The sequence below is a fragment of the Adiantum capillus-veneris genome, chromosome 19 (assembly GCF_014529385.1).
Source record: "Adiantum capillus-veneris isolate H3 chromosome 19, ASM1452938v2, whole genome shotgun sequence".
NCBI lineage: Eukaryota > Viridiplantae > Streptophyta > Polypodiopsida > Polypodiales > Pteridaceae > Adiantum > Adiantum capillus-veneris.
In genome coordinates, this window is record NC_140949.1 from 122559378 (window position 1) to 122580811 (window position 21434).

Sequence of the window (21434 nt, forward strand, 5' to 3'; positions counted from 1 at the left end):
TCAGACTAACTTCGAGGTGGGCTCTCTCAACAAGAGAGGAATTGATCACATCATGCATACTACCTGGGTCAAACAATATGACAAAACGATGCCCCGACGTACGACCATAACATTTAATGAGAGAATCATCAATGGGAGGGTCATGAGAAACTTGGGGCACACTCGTGTTATCATTCATTGCATTGACAGAGGAAGTGGGTTTTGTGGATTCTTTAGATTCATTCGATTCAAGCTTAGGACATGTTCTTTTTATGTGACCCTTAATGTGACAATGAAAACAACGACCTTCCTTAGGATAAGTGCTTTGCTCTTCTGACGTGATGTATCCTCCTACAATTCCTTGTGCTACCTTTTCATATGGAGTAAGCTTAGGTTTAGCAATTGTGTTAGCCTTACCCTTAGATTCATTGGAAGAATTCTTTTCTGAGAGACTGTTGGAAGATTGGTTAGAAGAGTCACCAACGTAATCGCGAAACGTTTCAGACCCGAAACGTTTCACCCCGAAACGTGGCGTTTCACCCCGAAACATTTCACTCTAGGTAAGACCTCATTGCAACGTCTAACCGAAACGCCAATTTTGTGTATATATAGAGTTATATATAGACAAAATAGGTGTTTATAGTGCAGTAAGTAGAGATACATGCTATGTTAACCTTGAAATAGCATATACATATAAATAAATAACTTTTTAATGGCCAAATTCTCTTAAGGGAATTTTTTTTTTTCAGCCATTTCACTTCAGGCGTTTCACCCTGTAGGTGAAACGTTTCGGCCGTTTCACCCGTTTCAGGTTTCAGGCATGCTGAAACGCGTTTCACGGTTACGCTGAGAGTTACCATTTTTACCATTCTTACCGTTCTGAGGGTTCTGAGAAGTCTGCGAGGTTCTTGTGGAAGTCTTGTTCTCCTTAGGCTTTCCCTTGTTGTGCTTCATCTCCTGTGCGAGAGCAATCGCTACCGCCTTGTTGAGATCGATTGGATCGACAGTACTTGATATACTCGTCCAATCCAAAGAGAAAAGCCTCTTTGCGCTCATCATCTGATTTTCGTAATTGAGTACCGAGCTGCAAAACACGATTAGAAAAAGACATAACCGGCATACCATTTTGCTTAGGAGAGCGCCAATCATCCTTCAATCATGCGAGGTACTGAGGTGGCATAAACCGCGCCTTAAGCTTGTCTTGGAAATCAGCCCAATTGAAGGAAAGGGGCGTGAGTTCGTCAGCTTCCTCTAGGTGCGCGGCTAGCTGTGCCTCTTGCCATGCGCGGTATCAATTGATGGCATCACTGGCAACGTACATAGCTATCGTCAAAACTTTGCTATATCCTGTCTTCTTACTTGTCGCAAAATAAGCATTAAATTGATGCAACCAAGAATGAATAACGGTAGCATCCATCTTACCGTCATACTTGCTGAAAGTCAACTTCTCTGTGATTGGATGGTCGAATCCGCATCGTGGCTTGCACCACTTGAGGAACTCCCACGATCTTTGGGTGGTTCGGTCTTCGAGGCAAGTAACTGTCGAACCAATTCTCGAGTTCGTAGTTCTCTTTGAGCCTCTCGCTCGACCTCCAAGGCCGCGCTTCGTGTTGCCGCTTCCTCCTTTCTTAGTTCTTTTCTTTCTTTTCCTGCGTTGTGTTCGCGTTCTAAAGCAAGACGATTGTCTTGTTGTGCGGAAAATCTTGCTTTTCTTTCGTCGCGCTCGCGGTCCTTAGCTGCTTGCTCACGGTCCTTAGCTGCTTGTTCTGCGGCAAGTCTTGCAATTCTTTCGTCGCGCTCACGATCCTTAGCTTCTTGTTGTTCTGCTTTGCTTGCGAGTTGTGCCAACGCAACTCGATTCGTTTCTTGTTGTTGTGCCATCATGTCCAACATCGACTTGACCATCATCTCCATAGGAGTTAGTAAAACTCGTGGCGTAGATGGCGAAGGGGGAGGGTCGAAAAAATCTCCTAGTGGGGAAAAATCTTCGCCGCCTCTCTCATGCTCATCACCTGTATGCAAAGTATCCATTCCGCTTCAGGTGACGACCATGCACTATGATCTTTGGTTCTTAAGTTCACGAGGAACTTGGGTTCTTGGGTTCTTGAGGATCTTGAGGTTTTCTTTCGCTTGCAAATCGCATTTGAGAAGGATCTTCTCTTCACCCGAGCTCTACTCTTTTCCGCGGGCGCACCCCTTGGCGGCCTTCGCTCACACCAAGGTTGCTTTTTCCCACCTCACGTCGATTGGCCGGCCGCTAAGTGCACGGTCCGCTCTCAATGAGTGAAAAGAGACACAAGGGGAGGCTGGACAAGCCCTTCTTCTTGGGATTCCTGTCACTCTTCAACAAAACACGATTAGGAATCGACACGCCCAAGCGAACTTGGGTTCGTGCGACCTCAACAAGCAAAAAAATTCTTGTGGTTCTTCCCTTGAGTACTACAGAACACTGCCAAAGCTCTAATACAAATGTTAGGTGCAGCGGAATGAATGTTTGCGCTTTGCTCAAGATGAGTGCTCCGAACTGTGCTCAAGGTTCCTTTTTATTCTTATGAAAGGGAGAGCCTTCCGTTCTTAATGAGAGAGTGCTATGATCACAAACTGTTAGGTGCAGCGGAATGATTGTTTGCGCTTTGCTCAAGATGAGTGCTCCGAACTGTGCGCAAGGTTCCTTTTAGTTCTTATGGAAGGGAGAGCCTTCCATTCTTAATGGAAAGTGCTATGATCACAAAGAAAGTGAATGGATACTGTGTGTGCAAGTGTATAAGACTGAGAGATAGAGAGAGAAGAGAGATACGACACCAGAGACGTTGTAAAACCCTCCTCCGAAGGCCCCACTCTCGTCGGCGAGAGTGGTCTACTTTTTGATTGCACAAAGTGGTACAATGCGAATGCAAGGGACTGATGCAACTTGGACTATGCCGGTGACGACGACGGTGATGACGACGACGACTTTAGGGCTGAAATCTGTGGTCTTCTAATCGTTGAATTTCGGGACTGTTTCGGTGGCTGAAAATGACTGTTTTGGCTGCGTTTTTATGGCTGAAAATCGGGAATCTTCTGCAACCAATGGGGCTGAATCTGCTACTGTACCAGAGGCTGAAAACGCTGCCTTTCTGACGTGGCTAGGGCTGAAAAACACTAACGCTAGGCTGCCTGTGTCCTTAGCAAAAACGCTAGCTTGATGAAGTCGAAAAAGGCTGGTGGGCTGAAATGGAGAACGCCAGCCAGACTGGGACTTGATGGCGATCATGGTAATTTGCAAACGCTGGAATGCTGAGGGTGATGGCAATCATGCGTAGGAATGAAACGCCATGGATCTGGGTACTGCTGTCGTAGCGGAAACTGTCAAGACAGAAAACATTAGGGGTGTTGAGGGATTCCTGCTGAGAAGTTGCCTGTTGAGCGGGAAGCTCCTGCTGCCTCTTCTGCCATTTAGTGCTAACTTGGGTTTGCTTATATATTAAGTTAGCAAAATTGCCCTACCTACTTTTGTTGGGAAGTCACTTAAAAATAATAAGTGAAAAATACCAGAAATAGGGAAAATAGGCTAAATGCATTGGAAAATTCCCCTAACTGATTTTAATGGATTCTGATGGGAATTCTGATGATCATGCTGTGTGCAACCAGAGGATATGCATCTATGCCAAGTGACTGGGCATGCACGGTCTACGAATAGACTCACAAAAGTGCCAGATCACTTCTAATGTAGACTTGACTGGACTGACTGAACCCTGATCATGCTGAAGCTTGTCCACGGACACATAGGGTTGGATGTGTCACGTGACATCCCCTCCTTTTCAAAGTGAGGTACTGGCACCGAACTGTATGGCGTCGAGGGAGATCGCTAATAGCATTCGGAATCCTGGAAGGGACTCTTCGCCGGCCCACTCTGCTGTGTGGGTCGTGCGGTACTTGAACTTCATAAAGGTCTGCAATGCTTGCTTCTTTGGGGCGCGCCGAAAGAGACACAAAGTCTTCTGTGGCTCCTTCCTTACTTCAATTTCGTTTAGAGACCTGCTTCTTTCTTCCTCAAGAATCTCTATGGCTGAAAATTCCTGAAACCATTTCCAACACAAAACCATGAACATACCTATTCCATGTAACGTGAGTGGAAAAAATCTTGTCTTCGCTAAAGATTGTTTATGCAATGTAGATGAACATAGAGACGGAGTGACAACCCGTTCATCAAACATATGCAAACAATGAGATCGAATCTTTCCCGTTTGATCGAAGTCAATCAACTGTGGCAAATCACAATGGAAATGCCCATGCTTGGTGCTTATACTATCATGTGCTCTTTCTTCAACTGTGTCATGCCAAGGAAGAGACATGGAATGTGACTTCCTGACATACATACTTTTCAGCTTTTCATGAAAAATCCGCATAGATTCGTGCTCATCCATGAGAGAAACGTGCTCAACATACAATATGTCATGCCTAGGAAAAGGGATCACATATTGATGCTGACTAAAATACAGGACACGGTCACGAATGAAACGCTCGAACAATGCGTGCGTATCAATCATGCGAACACATAATACTTCCTCTGAGGGTTCTTTGGACCTAGGCCCGAGAGCCAAGATCGTTTCTTCCTGAATGATCGAATCATCTTGTGGAGGTTCTTTGGACCTCGACTCGTAAGCCAAGATCGGTTCTTCGTGATTGATCGAATCCACAACGATGTTAGCTTCGCTAGAAAAAGCATCCACTAACACATCATCCTTGTGAACAATCACATCTTCTTCATGCAACTCATCATGCTTGTGAGAAATCACATCTTGATCATGCAAATCATCATGCTTGTCATTGTCATCCAAATCATTGGCATCCAAATCATCATGCTTATCATTGTCATTCAAATCATCATGCAAATCATTGTCAATCAAATCATCATCATGCTTCACACAATTATGAAAATCCTGTGTGTCATGCTTTGGAGAAAAGATACTAAGACAGTCTCCTTTCCCCAAATCTCTTGCATCTGTGCCTGAACTTGAGAATAGAGTCGCCAAAACTCTTTTTTTTGTCGGTCGCTCTGTTCTTGTATTGCTTTTCTTTCTGCTTTGTCTTTTGCGTGCCTACGATCCATTTCTGCTTCTCTTGCTTTGGCTTCCAAGCGTGCTTGCTCGCTCTCAGGCGCTATGGCTGCCATTCTTTCTTGGTACTTACGCTCGATGCTTGCGATTCTTTCTTCGCTTTCTAACTTCCTGTCCATCATCCTCTTGTCGAAAGCCTCCATAGGAGTTAGTGCAATCCTTGTCGTAGATGGAAAAGGGGGAGGGTTGGAAAAGCCTCCTGGTGGGGAAAATTCTTCTTCGCCTCTCTCATGCTCATCACCTCCAAGCGAAGCATCCATGCCGCTTCGAGTGATGACCATTCTGAAGTCGTGGGTTCTTGTGGGTTCTTGGGTTCTTAAGTTCACGAGGAACTTGGGTTCTTGAGGGTCTTGAGGTTCTTGAGGTTTTCTTTCGCTTGCAAATCGCGTTAGAGAATGATCTTCTCTTTACCCGCGTTCTACTCTTTTCCGCGGGCGCACCCCTTGGCGGCCTTGCGCTCACACCAAGGTTGCTTTTTCCCACCTCACGTCGATTAGCCGGCCGCTAAGTGCACGGTCCGCTCTCAATGAGTGAAAAGAGACACAAGGGGAGGCTGGACAAGCCCTTCTTTCTTGGGATTCCTGTCACTCTTCAATAAAACACGATTAGGAGTCGATTAGCCGGCCGCTAAGTGCACGGTCCGCTCTCAATGAGTGAAAAGAGACACAAGGGGAGGCTGGACAAGCCCTTCTTTCTTGGGATTCCTGTCACTCTTCAATAAAACACGATTAGGAATCGACACGCCCAAGTAAACTTGGGTTCGTGCGACCTCAACAAGCAAAAAAAGGAATTCTTGTGGTTCGTGTGGTTCTTTCCTTGAGTGATACAGAACACTGCCAAAGCTCTGATACCAATGTTAGGTGCAACGGAATGATTGTTTGCGCTTTGCTCAAGATGAGTGCTCGGAACTGTGCTCAAGGTTCTTTTTAGTTCTTATGGAAGGGAGAGCCTTCCGTTTTTAATGGAAAGTGCTATGATCACAAACAAAGTGAATGGATACTGTGCTTGCAAGTATGTAAGACTGAGAGATAGAGAGAGAAGAGAGATACGACATCAGAGACGTTGTAAAACCCTCCTCCGAAGGCCCCACTCTCGTCGGCGAGAGTGGTCTACTTCTTGATTGCACAAAGTGGTACAATGCGAATGCAAGGGACTGATGCAACTTGGACTATGCCGGTGACGACGACGGTGATGACGACGACGACTTTAGGGCTGAAATCTGTGGTCTTCTAATCGCTGAATTTCGGGGCTGTTTTGGTGGCTGAAAATGACGGTTTTGGCTGCGTTTTTATGGCTGAAAATCGGGGATCTTCTGCAACCAATGGGACTGAATCTGCTACTGTACCATAGGCTGAAAACGCTGCCTTTCTTACGCGGCTAGGGCTTAAAAACACTAACGCTGGGCTGCCTGTGTCCTTAGCAAAAATGCTAGCTTGATGAAGTCCAAAACGGCTGGTGGGCTGAAACGGAAAACGCCAGCCAGACTGGGACTTGATGGCGATCATGGTAATCTGCAAACGCTGAAATGCTGAGGGTGATGGCAATCATGCATAGGATGGAAACGCCATGGATCTGGGTACTGCTGCCGTAGCGGAAACTGTCAAGACAGAAAACGCTAGGGGTGTCGAGGGGTTCCTGCTGAGAAGTTGCTTGTTGAGCGGGAAGCTCCTGCTGCCTCTTCTGCCCTTTCGTGCTAACTTGGGTTTGCTTATATATTAAGTTAGCAATTGGAAAATTCCCCTAACTGATTCTAATGGATTCTGATGGGAATTCTGATGATCATGCTGTGTGCAACCAGAGGATATGCATCTATGCTAAGTGACTGGGCATGCACGGTCTACGAATAGACTCACAAAAGTGCCAGATCACTTCTAATCTAGACTTGACTGGACTGACTGAACCCTGATCATGCTGAAGCTTGTCCAAAGACACATAGGGTTGGATGTGTCACACGACACAAACAAAGTGAATGGACACTGTGCGTGCGAGTGTATGAGACTGAGAGATAGAGAGAGAAGAGAGATACGACACCAGAGACGTAAAACCCTCCTCCGAAGGCCCCACTCTCGTCGGCGAGAGTGGTCTACTTATGATTGCACAAAGTGGTACAAGGACGATGCAATGGACTGATGCAATCTGGGACTATGCCGATGCCAACGACGGTGATGACGACGACGACCTTAGGGCTGAAATCTGTGGTCTTCTAACTGCTGAAAATCTGCAAATCTTTGGGCTGTTTTGGGTGGCTGAAAATGACTGTTTTGGCTGCGTTTTTATGGCTGAAAATGGGGGTTCTTCTGCATCCAACTTGGGCTGAATTATCTTCTGCTAATGCTTGCTGAAAATGCTGCACATCTGCTGCATATTGGGCTGAAAACCAAAAACGTTGATGTTGCACTGTAGCATTAGGAAAACGCTAGGCCATTCTGGTGCTTCTGTTGGCGATTGGGGGAAATCTGCAAACGCTAGGGGACTGGAGAGGATGGCGATCATGCAAGGGGAAAACGCTGGGGCTGATGTGTGGCGAAGGTGGGGGAAACCAAAAACGCCAATGGTTCCTGCTGGGGAAGGTGCCTGTTGAGCATGTGCTCCTGCTGCCTCTTCTGCCATTTAGTGCTAACATGGGTTTGCTTATATATTAAGTTAGCAAAATTGCCCTACCTACTTTTGTTGGAAAGTCACTTAAAAATAATAAGTGAAAGATACCAAAAATAGGGAAAATAGGCTAAATGCATTGGAAAATTCCCCTAACAGAATCTGAGGGATTCTGAAGGGAATACTGATGATCATGTTGTGTGCAACCAGAAGATATGCATCTATGCTAAGTGACTGGGCATGCACGGTCTACGAATAGACTCACAAAAGTGCCATATAACTTCTAAATCTAGAGTGACTGGACTGATTGAACCCTGGTCACGCTGTAGCTTGTCCACGGACACATAGGGTTGGACGTGTCACGTGACACTGACTCATCTAAAACTTGCACAGACACCAGTCACCGAGCACTCACATCCCATTTCCATCGAGATTCTAGATTCAAATCATAATCATTGTAACTTATTTAGCAATCACATCCAAACCGCCTTTGATCTTTTGACGGATGTCTTGATCTACTAAATCTCGTCGCCATTAGATTCACATTCTTTCTGACATTTCAAGCAGACATGCCAATGACCATCCCAAGCAAGACAATACGCATAGAGCATGCATTTTATAAATCAAATGATTGATTCACACTGAGCACTCAAGTGCAAACAATCAATCTAGTCATCTCATCTAGTTCACAACTGTACCTAGATCATTTTCTAGCCATCTCATCCTTTCGGAACTCTTGATGCACTCAGATTAGTATCCCGTCATCTCATCCAGATAGATCTCTTGGTGCACCAGGATCACACTCCTGACTCATTTACCCATAACATGCGAGTTTCACCGATCTCTAGCAGATGTCTAGACTAAATTCATCAGATCAATCATTAGACAAAATGTTGCACACATTTCCAACATATACTCTAACAATTTACACAGAAAACTGCCTCACACTGGCCGGGCATAGCCACAAAATAGCTTACTCCCTAACACCGGTCCTTGGGAGAGATTGAAACCGATTGGAGAAATCCAGAGAGATTCCAAAATTATTAATCACGTGTGCTATTGAAAATGGATCGGACTCTTTGTAGAAGAAGAATCGTGTGAGCTTTGATACCACTGTAATAGGCTTGGACACCCAAGTGAGAAATCAATAGCAACAGACGAACAAAAATTGCAACAATTGAACTTGAATAGAGAGAGAAAAGGAGAGTCGACATGAAGCGACGGAGTTCCGCTTCAAGATGCAATGGCCCCAAAGACTTGCACCCCTTTCGGTATTTCTTTCTTTATTGCTGTTCACAAAGGTACAACTCTGGAGGGTCCAACTCTCCGTGAGCTCTCATAGCTTCTCTACAGAGAGTGGCCCTCGGGCGCTGCACTCTTTTAAACATTACAGAAGTTTAAGAGCTAGTCGCCAGCTCCCAAAAAATGTGCCCAAAATTTCTAGATTCTGCGGTTCATATAGCTTGCTATGTCAGCACTGTTTCCACGATTGGGGCTGGTCCGTACACATGCCACTTCAACAATTTCTAGGGTTTTTGACTTTTCAGCAATTGGTCCATAAGTTAGGGTGTTTTAATGTTCCGACGCCCTAAGGGTTGTGCCATGTCATCACAATTAGTGACATGCCCCTTGCAAATAACGAAAAATAAAAGTGAAAAAAAAACCTTTAACCATATGTAGTGCCATTGCACTTTTAATTGAACTCGGAGTACCACGTTCATTTTTGATCACGTGATCCTTAGTTATCTGTCACAACTGTTGACGTGTCAAGCCACTGAAGACCTGGGGGGTTGGGGATTCCCAGATCCAACCTAGCCAACTTGTAGATCTTGGCCGAGGGGCCTAAACCCTAAGAGAAGAATCAGGAGAAGAAGTTTTACCAACTTACAAATTCTTGCGGAGTGGCCTAATTTTTAAAAAGAAGTCCTCATCAACTTATGGGACCTCGTCTGATGGGGGTCCAAATGCCCAAGTCATTAAAATAAAGCAAGAACCCTCGCACACAATTATCTTGCGTAAATTGCTGATGAAGTGGCAACTGTATAGATGCCCGCGTTTTACGCTGATGACGTGGCAGCTGTACGTATTTCAGTGAAGTGTGCTGGCAGCTTTGGGCGTCAGCTTTTGGGACCAGATTCTTTTAGCACTTAATGCTTTTCATGTACTGCTTTTGGATAGGCCTAGGCCTTTAAATTTGTGGCAAGGGCTCAGTATCTGGCATGCTTCCATGAGAAGTTGACGCCGCCATTGTACTGAGTTCAAGCAATATAAAGTATGGAAGGGGTGCGAGGCTTTGGGGCCAGTGCTCGCTCGGGGTGGAACTCTGCCACTCTCTTTGCCCTTGGCACGTGGTGCGCTCCACCCATTACATTAACTTTGCCCATACTTAGAAAAATTCTTAGGTAAACAAGTATATCTTTGCAATGAGCATGTTTGATGACTATGTTTTTTGGAAATATAAGCGCTCACTTCCTCCAAAAATGTACACAGTCTTTTTATGTGCCAACCTTTACTTAGATCGCAAATTTTTACATAATCTTGTCTCCTCTCTCAAAGACGTCTAAAAAAGTCAGCAATCAACAAGTTAGGACATAGTGTGCAGCTCTAATCTTAATAGTTAAATCATAATCCCAGGACAATTGACTCGACCCATAGCAATTATAGTTCCTGGCATGTTCTTGTCACAGCCAGGAATTGAAATATTTGCATCATACCATTGACGCCCCAGGTCAGTCCCAATGCTGTCAACAATTAGGTCCATGGATTGCAAGCTGTAACAATGCCCTCTGTGCTCGTTGAGATGGCATCGCTAACATCAGCAGTGTTGCGGAAACCTGCCATACCAGCATCCTTCACATCCTCCTTGACAGCTTCATAGACCTTGAGGAGATGCATGCTTTACATGTTTCCCTCATACCAGACTGATGAAATTCCCACTTGGGGCTTGTGAAGGTCGTCATCAGAGAGGCCCACACCATAGAAAATGGCTTGTGAGCCACCTTGAGTTTTTGGTTGTGTGACCTGACTGCTGTATTTGTTACGAATGGGTGAGGGAGGTGTCGTTTCTTTAGCGAAGGGGGGTGGCGCAACTGCATTGGCATGTACTGCAAAAGGGAATCGGAGAGTCTATCTCTGGGATTTTCTCCTGGGTCTGCTTCCCATGCCCTTCCGAACTCCCCCTCCGAGATCTTCCGCCCGAGCTAGGCCTTGGGCCTTCACGCCCCTCACTTGGCATGCCTGATCCTCTCTGGGACTTTTTGGCCAACTTGACTGGCCTAGCCTACATGCACAACCTCCGTCATCCAACATTTTCTCTGCCTTGTCCAAAGACCCTAGCTATCCCTAGATTTTGTAGACTCACTGACTTTTCATCAGACGTCTAACACTCGACATATCATTTCTCATATGTAGGTAAAACTGCATCCATATATTCACTAGATACTTTTGAGTTCTTCCATGCGCCTTTAAAGGATCAAGAAAGGTAAAGGTTTGTATGCGGCTATGCTGATATATGATGGCTTTTGATATGGTTCTGTTTGTGTTTTTTTCTTTACAGCGAACTTCAAGTTTCGAGGTGGAAGTAATGAAGCAGAATTTGATGGCTCAAGTCTGAAACAAAGAGAGATGCAAGAAGAGGCAGATTATGGAAGGGGCAAGAAAATGAACAAATTTGTGAGGGATTCACAAAGTCCTGCAAATTCGATGGCTAAGATCAGTTAACTTCTTGTCCTCTGAGATCAATCTTTGCACTTTTGCTCCAAGGTTTTTCATGCTACTAGGATTGCATTAAAGAGTCGGGAATCACCTTTAGACAAGGAGCTTTATGAGCTTGCTCTTGCAAGTCAAGGATGTTTGGCGCTCAGGTTAGGATGGTGGTTGCATGCTAGAGAAGAATTTAAAACATTTGGTCCTCCAAGGTCATCAGCTTAGTGTCATGGAGAAGATCTCTGAAAGTGTTTTCTGTTGATAGCAAGATTAAAGACTTGAGGCATTCCTGCATTTTATCAGTGTTTTGGAAATTATGCTGTCGTGTCCATGAGAAACAATCTCAACCATCACATTGCCATAATTTTACAGGTCCAAAGGGCGAAAGTAAGTCTTTAAAGCTGCATCCTCCAGAGTATGTAGGTGGCTTTCGCAGGGAACAAGATGCTGCTTCAACTGTTGCAAACGATGAGATTGATACATATTATTCAAATAGGGAAGGTCCAAAAGTTATCTCTGTTTATAAGACGCACAAGAAGAAGCTGCTGGAGCAGCAAGAGAATGAACATCTAAAAGAAGCTGGCCCAAAGGGTAATTTTCATGTTCTTTTATGCCACATGGTCCAGCAGGAAGCAATACAATTGCAGGGCCTCTGCCTGTTGGGTGTGTGTACCTGCGTGTGTGCAGGCGCACATATTCACAAGAAACAATACATCTCAGGTTGTATTGACCTTTATCTTTTTGTTCAGTTTATGAACAGGAGGTGGAACAAAAGCCTGTAGGGCGAGGCTTGATCATGGTGAAGCACCCACATGCTGATAAGATGACTAAGCCAAAGGAGATAGACTTACAAGGTACCCCAGGGAAATCGCGCCGTGTTTCGGGGTGAGTAAGGAAGTTTGTGGTCCCACATCAACGCACGTGTTTCAAAACTATGAGGATTTAGTAAGGGCTCTATTACCCTGCAGGACAGGCCATCATAAAGCAGATTGCTCCTGTGTGGTCTGCACTGGTGTTCGTAGAAAGCTGGCTCGGGAAGGGAAGCTCCCAAGCCATCTAGTCTATGCACCAGGCATGGCTGATTCACAAGTTGCGCAAGAGAAGATACTTGTGAGATTAAAAGCAGAGGTCTGTAAAGACGCTCATTCTATCTTTTTGTGATTGAATTTGTCCTTTCTGCTTATAAGAAGAGTTTTTGCGATGCACAGGGAAGCAGTGACCGGCCAAAGTCTCATCATGGAAAGCCAAAAGCAGGAAAAAGGAAAGAGATTGACGACAGGGAGAGGGCAGAGTCTGCGTCAGCCAAGAAGAAGGAATTGGATGACTCAGAAATGGCCTCTATGGATGCAGATGATTTAGAGAAGGGTACTGAAAAGAATGAAGAATTTGGCAAGGTTGCCATCAAAGAAGAAGGCAAGGCCTACTCAGAAAGTGAAGGAAAGTTAGAGGTAGTCAAAGCTGGTGATGAAGAGGAGTATAAGGGAGTGGGTGAAGAGATGGATGAGAGAGAGGATGGAATGCAAATAGATGAACTAGGAGATATGCCCGATGCAGAAAAGGAGCATCAAGAGGTAGTTACACAACCTTACTTGTTTGTTTTCCTCGCCTGTATGCATGCACATTTGCATGTTTATACACATGTGCATTCATACATGTATAAGTGTATGACTGTATGTGCATGTATGTGTGTATGCATGCTGGTATGCATGTGCACACTTCTACGTATTTTCTTTTGCTCTTCATACTGAAAGTTTTGAGCTTTTTTGGACGTTAGGGTGGTGTAAAATACTACAGAGCAAGCTATGAAATCCCATTGCGAAAGATAAACCCTTCCATACTTCAGATAGGTCAACAGTTGTTTGGAGACACCTCTCCCTGGAGTCGTGGGCGCTCGCTTCGAAGGCCGCCATCGACAAGGTTTTCAGAAAGCCCTATCCTTGCAACGGTCGCCCTGCTACTAAGTTCGAAGGCGACTTGATATTGAGATACTAAGGGGTGGCTACCCTTAAATATCTGAGAAGACCCTTTCAATAGTTTTACTGGTAGTTTCCCTCACTGAGGTTGTAGGTTCCTTGAAAATCCTATATAAAGGTGCACAATCTTCTGAACAATTTTGCATATAGTGTATGCAGTGTGCAGATGTGGACATTTGAGAGGGGAATATCCAAAATTGCTTGAAAGTTTGGATCTGGAAATGAGGTTATGAATGAAAGAGCTTTAGGTAATGTGTACATGGTCACAGACATTAACTTTTTCTCCTCATAACCTAGTTGGCTATTCAAGGATTGTAAGATTCATCACATGTAAAAGATAGGTGCTAGCTCCTCTAGAATACGAACGTGGAAGTTAACCAATGTAAGTGATTATCCTCATTCGAATCTCATGTAAAGTCTATTGTTCAAGTGAACGATTTTTCTATGGGTCCGTTGGAATTAGGGTTGACATTGTGAGGTCCCTTGCCAAAGAGCAGATATAAGTGTAAGAGATTGGAGTGTGAAGAAATAAGGTATTGAAGTTGTCATTGTGAAATCCCTTGCCAAAGAGCAGATACAAGTATAAGAGATTGGAATGTGAAGAAATAAGGTAATGAAGTTCAATTCCATATCTTGGGTTGCTTGCATGAAGATGCAGAGGTATAGTTGTCAATTAAAGATGGAAAAGATCCCTTTTAAATCATTGAGCTTTTGGCCTTTAAAAAAAACTGAGTGTTCTGTAGGGTTGGAACTTGCTTAGGTATTGTAATGATTGCGATTCTCAAGTGTGGCAGGTTGATTTTGGATAATCCTACTCTGGTTAAGCTGTAAGGACTGTTTAGTTTTTCAATTTAGCACTTAAGTGTAAGTTCAATGCTGCTTTTGTATTTGAATGGGGCAAAATGCACTTTTGAGAAGTTTTCAATACATTTGTGTATGCTTTTATAAACCTTGAAAGCGTTCCTAAAAGACAACACACACAACGTAATCACAAAAGGATTTTAAAATGAGGAAGTACCGCCTAAGCAAGGTTTAAATTTTGAAATAATTGATGATTTACAACAATTAAGTTGCAATTTTAATGCCAATTTATATACTTAAGTTGTGCTAGTAAGTCACTTCTTTACCATAGAGAGATGTTTGTGTGTCGCTACATTGTGCCCTTATTATCTTATGATTAAGTGCATAAGTCAAGAAAGATCATAAGGATAGCTATTCACAAATAGCTTAGAGGAGTATGTGCATGACACAATACATTTTGTAATGTTCAGTGGGAAGGCAAGTTACTTGAGAGCTTACCCAAAAAGATGAAGTTTTATACCCAAAGATGTATGAGGGGATAGCAGAGGATAAACTCTTGGCATAAGTTTGTCCTTATAGTGGTATCCTAAATAAGAAATTTAAAGTTTTTAATTCACGGAAAGGCATCAAACATGGTGATCACACCACAACAAAGCACCATTTAGTTTATTACGTGGAATTGTTCCTCCAAATGAAGTTGCATGCATCAATTTGATGAGTATATATGTGTATATATATGCATAAACGAACAGCAGTGAATGTTATATATATGTGTGTATGTGTACAAATACAACATTAATGTATATATCCCCCCGGCCCCCTCCCTCACACACACACACACACACACACTCTTTTGTCACTTCATTTGCTTGTGATTGCTTCATCTAGCTACCACACGCTTAAACTTGAACTACTAATGTAGAATGGTTTTACTGTCTAGTGGGTGATTATCTTAGGTCGTTACTTTGTACTTCCCTCAATGGGTGATTTTGGCTTATGATATGCATACTGGAGTTGATGAATATAGTGTCTTGTGGGTGTTCACCTTGATTCTTTACCTTGTAATCTAGTGGGTGATTATCTAAGGTCGTTACTTTGTACTTCCCTCAATGGGTGATTCTGGCTTATGATATGCATACTGGAGTTGATGAATATAGTGTCTTGTGGGTGTTCACCATGATTCTTTACCTTGTAATCTCCTCAATGGATATAATGGTGGGTGATTACCATAAGTCTTTACCTTGCACTCGCCTCTATGGGAGAATGTGTCTCATGCTATGCTTATTGGTGGAGCTAATTTGTGATATTGTCTTATGGATGATTACTATGAGTTTTTACTTGGCACTTCACCCTTGGAGGCCCATTTCTTGGTTGTTTGCCACCCATTGGGCATGACTATCTTGGTGGATTTTCACATTTAATACTTCGGTGTGACCACTTTAATATGGCCCAAACTTTTTTTTCTCCCTTGCTCTTTGACTGCAATTATCGAGACTTGTTGCTCGCTGTATCTTGTTCCCCTCTCTACCCGGGTGATTTTGCATCTTCATTAATATACCCAATTGTCTCCTTTTCCCTCTGATTAGCTGGCTCAACCTCTTAGTGCACAGAGGTGTCGTCCTCCTCTTAATCTGGCTATGGCTTGGTTTATGGGTGGTGCAACACGATACATATTACTAAATTCTAGGTTTGGTTGCATTGGATGATGGATTTCACTAAACTCTGTTAATGCTACTTACCTCATTGGCTCTTATTTTGGACCCCCGAAATACGAAGTTGATTTGGGTTGTTTACTCTGCCATAAGTAATAGTAATGCTTTGCTCATAACTTGGGCATTATGTTAGTTGATTAAGATGGTATAGCAAAAGTAGACAACTGGTTTCCACTTCCCATTGGCACTAAAAATGGTTTTGCAACTACACGTTTAAGGCCGTCTAGCTGTACATGTAGGTGTTTTTTAGGGTGACATCATATTGGTACTTGCTATGATAGGCTAATGGTTAGTGTAAATAATTTGTACCTTAAAGACAAGGACCTAGACTATTGTGTAGCAAAGATTTAATTTACTACTTTTAGAGATAAAGTTGGCATGGACTAATGGGTCATGGAACACTGTGGCTTTACTTTTGGACTCAAAATCTATATTGACTGGTTTTAAATTTGGCACATCACCAAATATTTAGGAATGGCAAGACTAGTTGCTAATGAGATTTAATTGTTTGATCCACTAATGTGAGGATTTTTGAAGCATAATACAATGGAATTGTTGATCTTATATAGAAAATCCAAAAAAATATCAAATAAATACATATTTTCTTTTTTGCTACGAATATTTTGGTCTCTTAGTTCAAGCTATAGACACCTTGGTTGGTCGCCTTGACTCTGGTCTGATTGAATTTTTTAAACTGATATTGATTCACCTGGTTCAATTCTGGTTGCTGGTTCTTATTGGCTAGTAGTACTTGCTCTGATTTGCTTTATTGATCGAGAAAAGTGTTTTTATTAAGCTATCTGATGATTTTTTGGCATAGACTTCCACATTCTACTGATCCTTACTCTAACAGTGCTTGAGTATTTGATCTAACTTGGTCGGCTTAAATATTGCTCATCTAGGCAGTTTCAACTGAGGTAGGCCGTTCTCATCCTAAATGATTTGCATTATGTTGGGATTATTAGAGCTTTGGATCTCCTTAGTCATTGACTATGGGTATAGTTTTTTGGCTCTCCTAAGTTGTTGACCATGGGAAAATTCTCTCTTCTAGGTAGTTTTTGTCCCACTATTTGAAGGGCTTTACTATGGTCCATACAATATGGTTGTACTTGCAAAACATGGCTCCTCACATAATTTTGTGATTTTGCATACAAGTTGCGTTTAGCTTATGAATGGTTAGAACGGTTTTTGAACTCTTGGATAAAGTAAAAGGATACTTTAAGATTTTCAAGATCATGTGGTTTTTACTTTGAGAATGTAGTTTTGGCTTGGAAAAATTCAACTCGAAAAAAAGTGAGAATTACTTGAGATTTTCTCATACTTTTATACTTTTATGTACTATTTAGGACAATAGCTAGGCTAATAATTTTTAAGTTTGACACGGATAACAATTGATAGGTTCTTTGACACCTGCCATACATAGCCAAGCCTAACACAATTTGTTGACTATATGGATGCAGGGAAGAATTCTATCTTTACTTAAAAAGGTTTAGTGTAGCTGTCGTCTGACTCTGAGGATACCTACTGAGTCAATTTGGATGACCTCGACAGCTCTATTACTTTTGTATAGGATCATTAGAATGATACCTGATTCTTATTACATTGTACAAAATGAATCTAAGATCGAGTCATTTTTGTAAAAATCATTTTCTAGTTATCTAAAGCCTGTTGTCTTTTGAACGTTATTTTCTTTTGTGTATATGTATTAAGTTCAATATAAACAACACACGTCCTAAACACAAGGCCCTCCCAGATAACTGGGTGGATCGAGATGCTGGCTTTAGATTATTTTTTGTCTATAGGCTTTGATTGACCATTTGTCTATAATTCATTCTTATGGTGACATGTGTTAGGTGGTCTGTCCTTGACAATAGACTCGGTTCCTGCTTGTTCAAATTTACTCACCCATACTTAATTAACTTAATTCTTGTGCTTTTAGAAACATGCTACTTTTAAACGGACTATTCATATGAGGATTATCCATGACCTTGAGAAACATGCAAAAATCATGAAAAATATCCACTAAATATTACAAACGACATCCACACTATTTTCTACTGGCCGACAAAGCCTTAAAACTCCTACTGCAGTACAATCTTCTCTGAAGACATTATCGGTTGAGAAGACCTGCTTCACTTTCTTCAGGGATACTATAATGTGGTACATCTCTTTTAAGCTTCATACTTGACTGTTTTACTCTCATCAACTTGATGAGGCAGTAGGTCCATACTCAATGGCCCTAATGCCTTAAACATTGGATATGGTGCCGAGTAAGGATGGACGCGTGTGTGCGTACACACGCATGCACACACACACACACACACACACACACACACACACACACACACACACACACACACACACACACACACACACACACACACACACACACACACACACACACTTACACTTGGTCATTTCATCTGCTTGTGATTGCTTCATCTAGCTACACACACACTTACACTTGAAGTACTAATGTAGCTGATGGTTTTATTGCCTTGTGGGTGATTACCTTGAGTCGTTACTTTGAACTTCCCTCAATGGGTGATTCTGGCTTATGATATGCATAATGGAGCTGATGAATATAGTGTCGTGGGTTTTCACCATAATTCTTTACCTTGTAATCTCCTCAATGGATGTAACTATGGTGCTTACCATAAGTCTTTACCTTGCATTGGCCTCTTTGGAGAATGTGTCTCATGCTATGCTTATTGGAGTTGATTGTGATATTGTCTTGTGGATGATTACTATGAGTATTTACATGACACTTGGGGGCCCATTAATTTCTTGGTTGTCTGCCATCCTTTGGGAGTGACCATTCTCTTGGTGGGTTTTCACAGTTAATACTTAGGTGAGGCCACTTTAATATGGCCCAAACTTTTTTTCTCCCTTCTGTAGTTATCAAGACCTGTTGTTTGCTGTATTGCATTCTTCTCTTTGCATGAGGATAAACCGCGTGGCTCTATCCTCTTTTCCTCTCCGTGTGGTGATTTTGCATCTTCAGTAATATACCCAATTGTATCCTTTTCCATGTGATTAGCCAAAGGGCTTAACCTCCTAATGCATAGATGTTCCTTCCTCCTCTTAATACCAAATGCGCTCCACAGGCTATGGCTTGGCATATGGGTGGTGCTGCAAAGACTTATCCTTCTCTTTTTGAAGGTATGGCATTGTTTACTTTTCCTTCTCCTAATTGTCTTACTATGGTACTGCCTACTGTAAGATTTGCCTTGATGGTTTCAAAAAACAGGAAATAAAAAGAAAAACCAAATTAGCAGTGCACTCACTCGTGCAGTGATTATATAGTTGTTTTTCCCCCCCTCTGCATACTCAAACGATTCCCCACAAAGGATCTGCTGATCAACACTACCGTGGATAGCTAGATTACATCAAGAGAAGATGGCTCAAAGATTTTCACTGAGGGATGCTACTACCAACTTCCAAACACTCACACACACAACTGGCTATGCAATTAAGGAGTGGTAGCTTCTCGTTGCCATGCCAAGACCAAGCCCGAATGCTTTATAAAGTTGAGGATTTTCTCCATCCCTCATTTACACTTGTAATGTATGTGTTTTTCTACTTTCAAGAACATGAAAGAGTGAATGTAAATAATCCAAGGGTGATACTTTGCGGGTTACTAATTGCTGTGGACTTCAATCACTAGGAGTTTGCTGATTTGACAACATCTTAACAGGCCATCTATAACATTCTACAATTATTTCACTTTTTTTTCCTTTTTTTTATAGTAAAAATATTGCTGGCTCACTGCATTTTTGAAGGATTAGCATTGTTTTAGCTCAATTTTCTAGATTGCATCCTGTGCATGACTAACACTTGCTTGCATTACTTGGGCATACTAACGTTTGGTTGAATTGATTGTACCTAAAGATGATGAGGTTGTAGGGAAAACTTGCAAGTTTTTCCTCCACACTTAACATTATAGTGCTTGAGTTACTCTGTTAACTGCTTACACTAATTTATGATTGCACTTTAAAGCTACCATGGCATCTTACTATGAGAAGGGTATGGGTTTTCAACTATGCATCTGACATATTATTGAGGTGCCTTATGGTTAAAGAAAGGTTTAATTTGTTGGACATGTAGTCATGGGCAAAAAAAATATGGGTTTGTCCTCATCGTTGCTACCTCAGATCCATGTCCTTTTGTTGTTTGACTGGCGGGTTGGTTGTTAAATATGACAAAGAACAACAGATGTGGATTTTTAGTAAAAATTGGGAATGCTTCAACACAATACATATTACTAAAAATCCACGTTTGGTTGCACTGGATTATAGCTTTCACTTATCTCTCTTAATACTACTTACCTCATTGCCTCTGATTTCAGATCTTCAAAAATAGATTAATCTAGGTTGTGTGAAATACTTTTGGCGGACTTTTTTTGCTTTTACTCTGCCATAAGTATTAGTAATGCTTTGCTCATAGCATGGGACATTTCATTAGTTGATTAAGCTAGTATAGCAAAATTAGAAATCTGGTTCCACTTTGCATTGGCACTTAAATTGGTTTTGGAATTACACTTTGCTGACTGACTGACTGTACATGAAGGTTTTTTGTAGGGTGACATCAGATTGGTAGTTGCTATGATAGGCTAAGGTTCTTGTAAATAATTTGTACTTTAAAGATAAGGACCTGTCACTAGCAGAGATTTAATTTATTACTTTTAGAGATAAAGTTGGCATGTACTAATGGGTCATGGAACACTCTGGCTTTACTTTTGGACTTAGAATCTATACTAACTGGTTTTGAATTTGGAACAACACCAAATATTTGGGAATGATTGTAGCAGCATGACTAGTTGCTAATGAGGTTTAATTGTTTGATCCAACGCAAGGATTTTTGAAGCATAATAAAATAGAATTATTGATCATATAGAGAAAATTCAAAAAAATATTAGATAAATACACAATTCTTTTTTGTTGGGAATATTCAGACTCTTAGTTCAAGCTATAGACACCTTGTCTGGTCTCCTTTACTCTAGTCTAGCTGAATTGTTTAAATTGATATTGATTCAGCTGGTTCAATGCTAGTTGTTGGTTCTTACTACTTGATAGTACTTGCTTTGATTTGCTTATTGATCGAGAAAAAGTTTTTTTATTGAGCTATCTTATGCCTTGTTGCCATAGACTTCTATATTCTACCCATTCTTACTCTGGCATTGCTTGAGTATCTGATCTAACTTGGTCCGCTTAAAGTATTGGTCATCTGGGCAGCTTAAATTAAGGTAGGCAGTCCTCATCATAAATGGTTTGCAGTATGTTGGCATTATAAGAGCTTTGGCTCTCCCTAGTCGTTGACTCCTCACACACACCACATTTGGCATACATGTCGAACCAGACAGTAGCAAGCAGTATGATTCTTTGCCTCATGTTGACCTAGGAAGTACCAAGCAATATGTTTCTTTACTTGGGTTGGCATATCACTTTTCACCTTACAGTTGACCACGTAGCCACGGACTAATTTTCACATGCATGGTCTACTTTCATTGCTTTCCATGACCTATAGCGCAACTTTGTGTGGCTTGAGCTTGAGCGGCTTACTATCTTCAC

The 21434-nt window shown here is 42.1% G+C and overlaps 1 protein-coding gene across 1 annotated transcript in view; it reads left to right on the top strand.

Annotated features, from left to right (window-relative positions):
* Positions 1–13818, top strand: part of LOC147434775 (uncharacterized) — an 85885-nt gene extending 72067 nt beyond the window's left edge. The window contains exons 4-9 of the mRNA XM_086491202.1: positions 11230–11388; positions 11751–11969; positions 12128–12263; positions 12347–12506; positions 12587–12949; positions 13153–13818. Coding sequence (XP_086347328.1) covers positions 11230–11388; positions 11751–11969; positions 12128–12263; positions 12347–12506; positions 12587–12949; positions 13153–13356 — 1241 coding nt within the window. The 3' untranslated portion in view covers positions 13357–13818. The remainder of the gene's footprint in view (positions 1–11229; positions 11389–11750; positions 11970–12127; positions 12264–12346; positions 12507–12586; positions 12950–13152) is intronic.
* The last annotated feature ends 7616 nt before the right edge of the window (positions 13819–21434 follow it).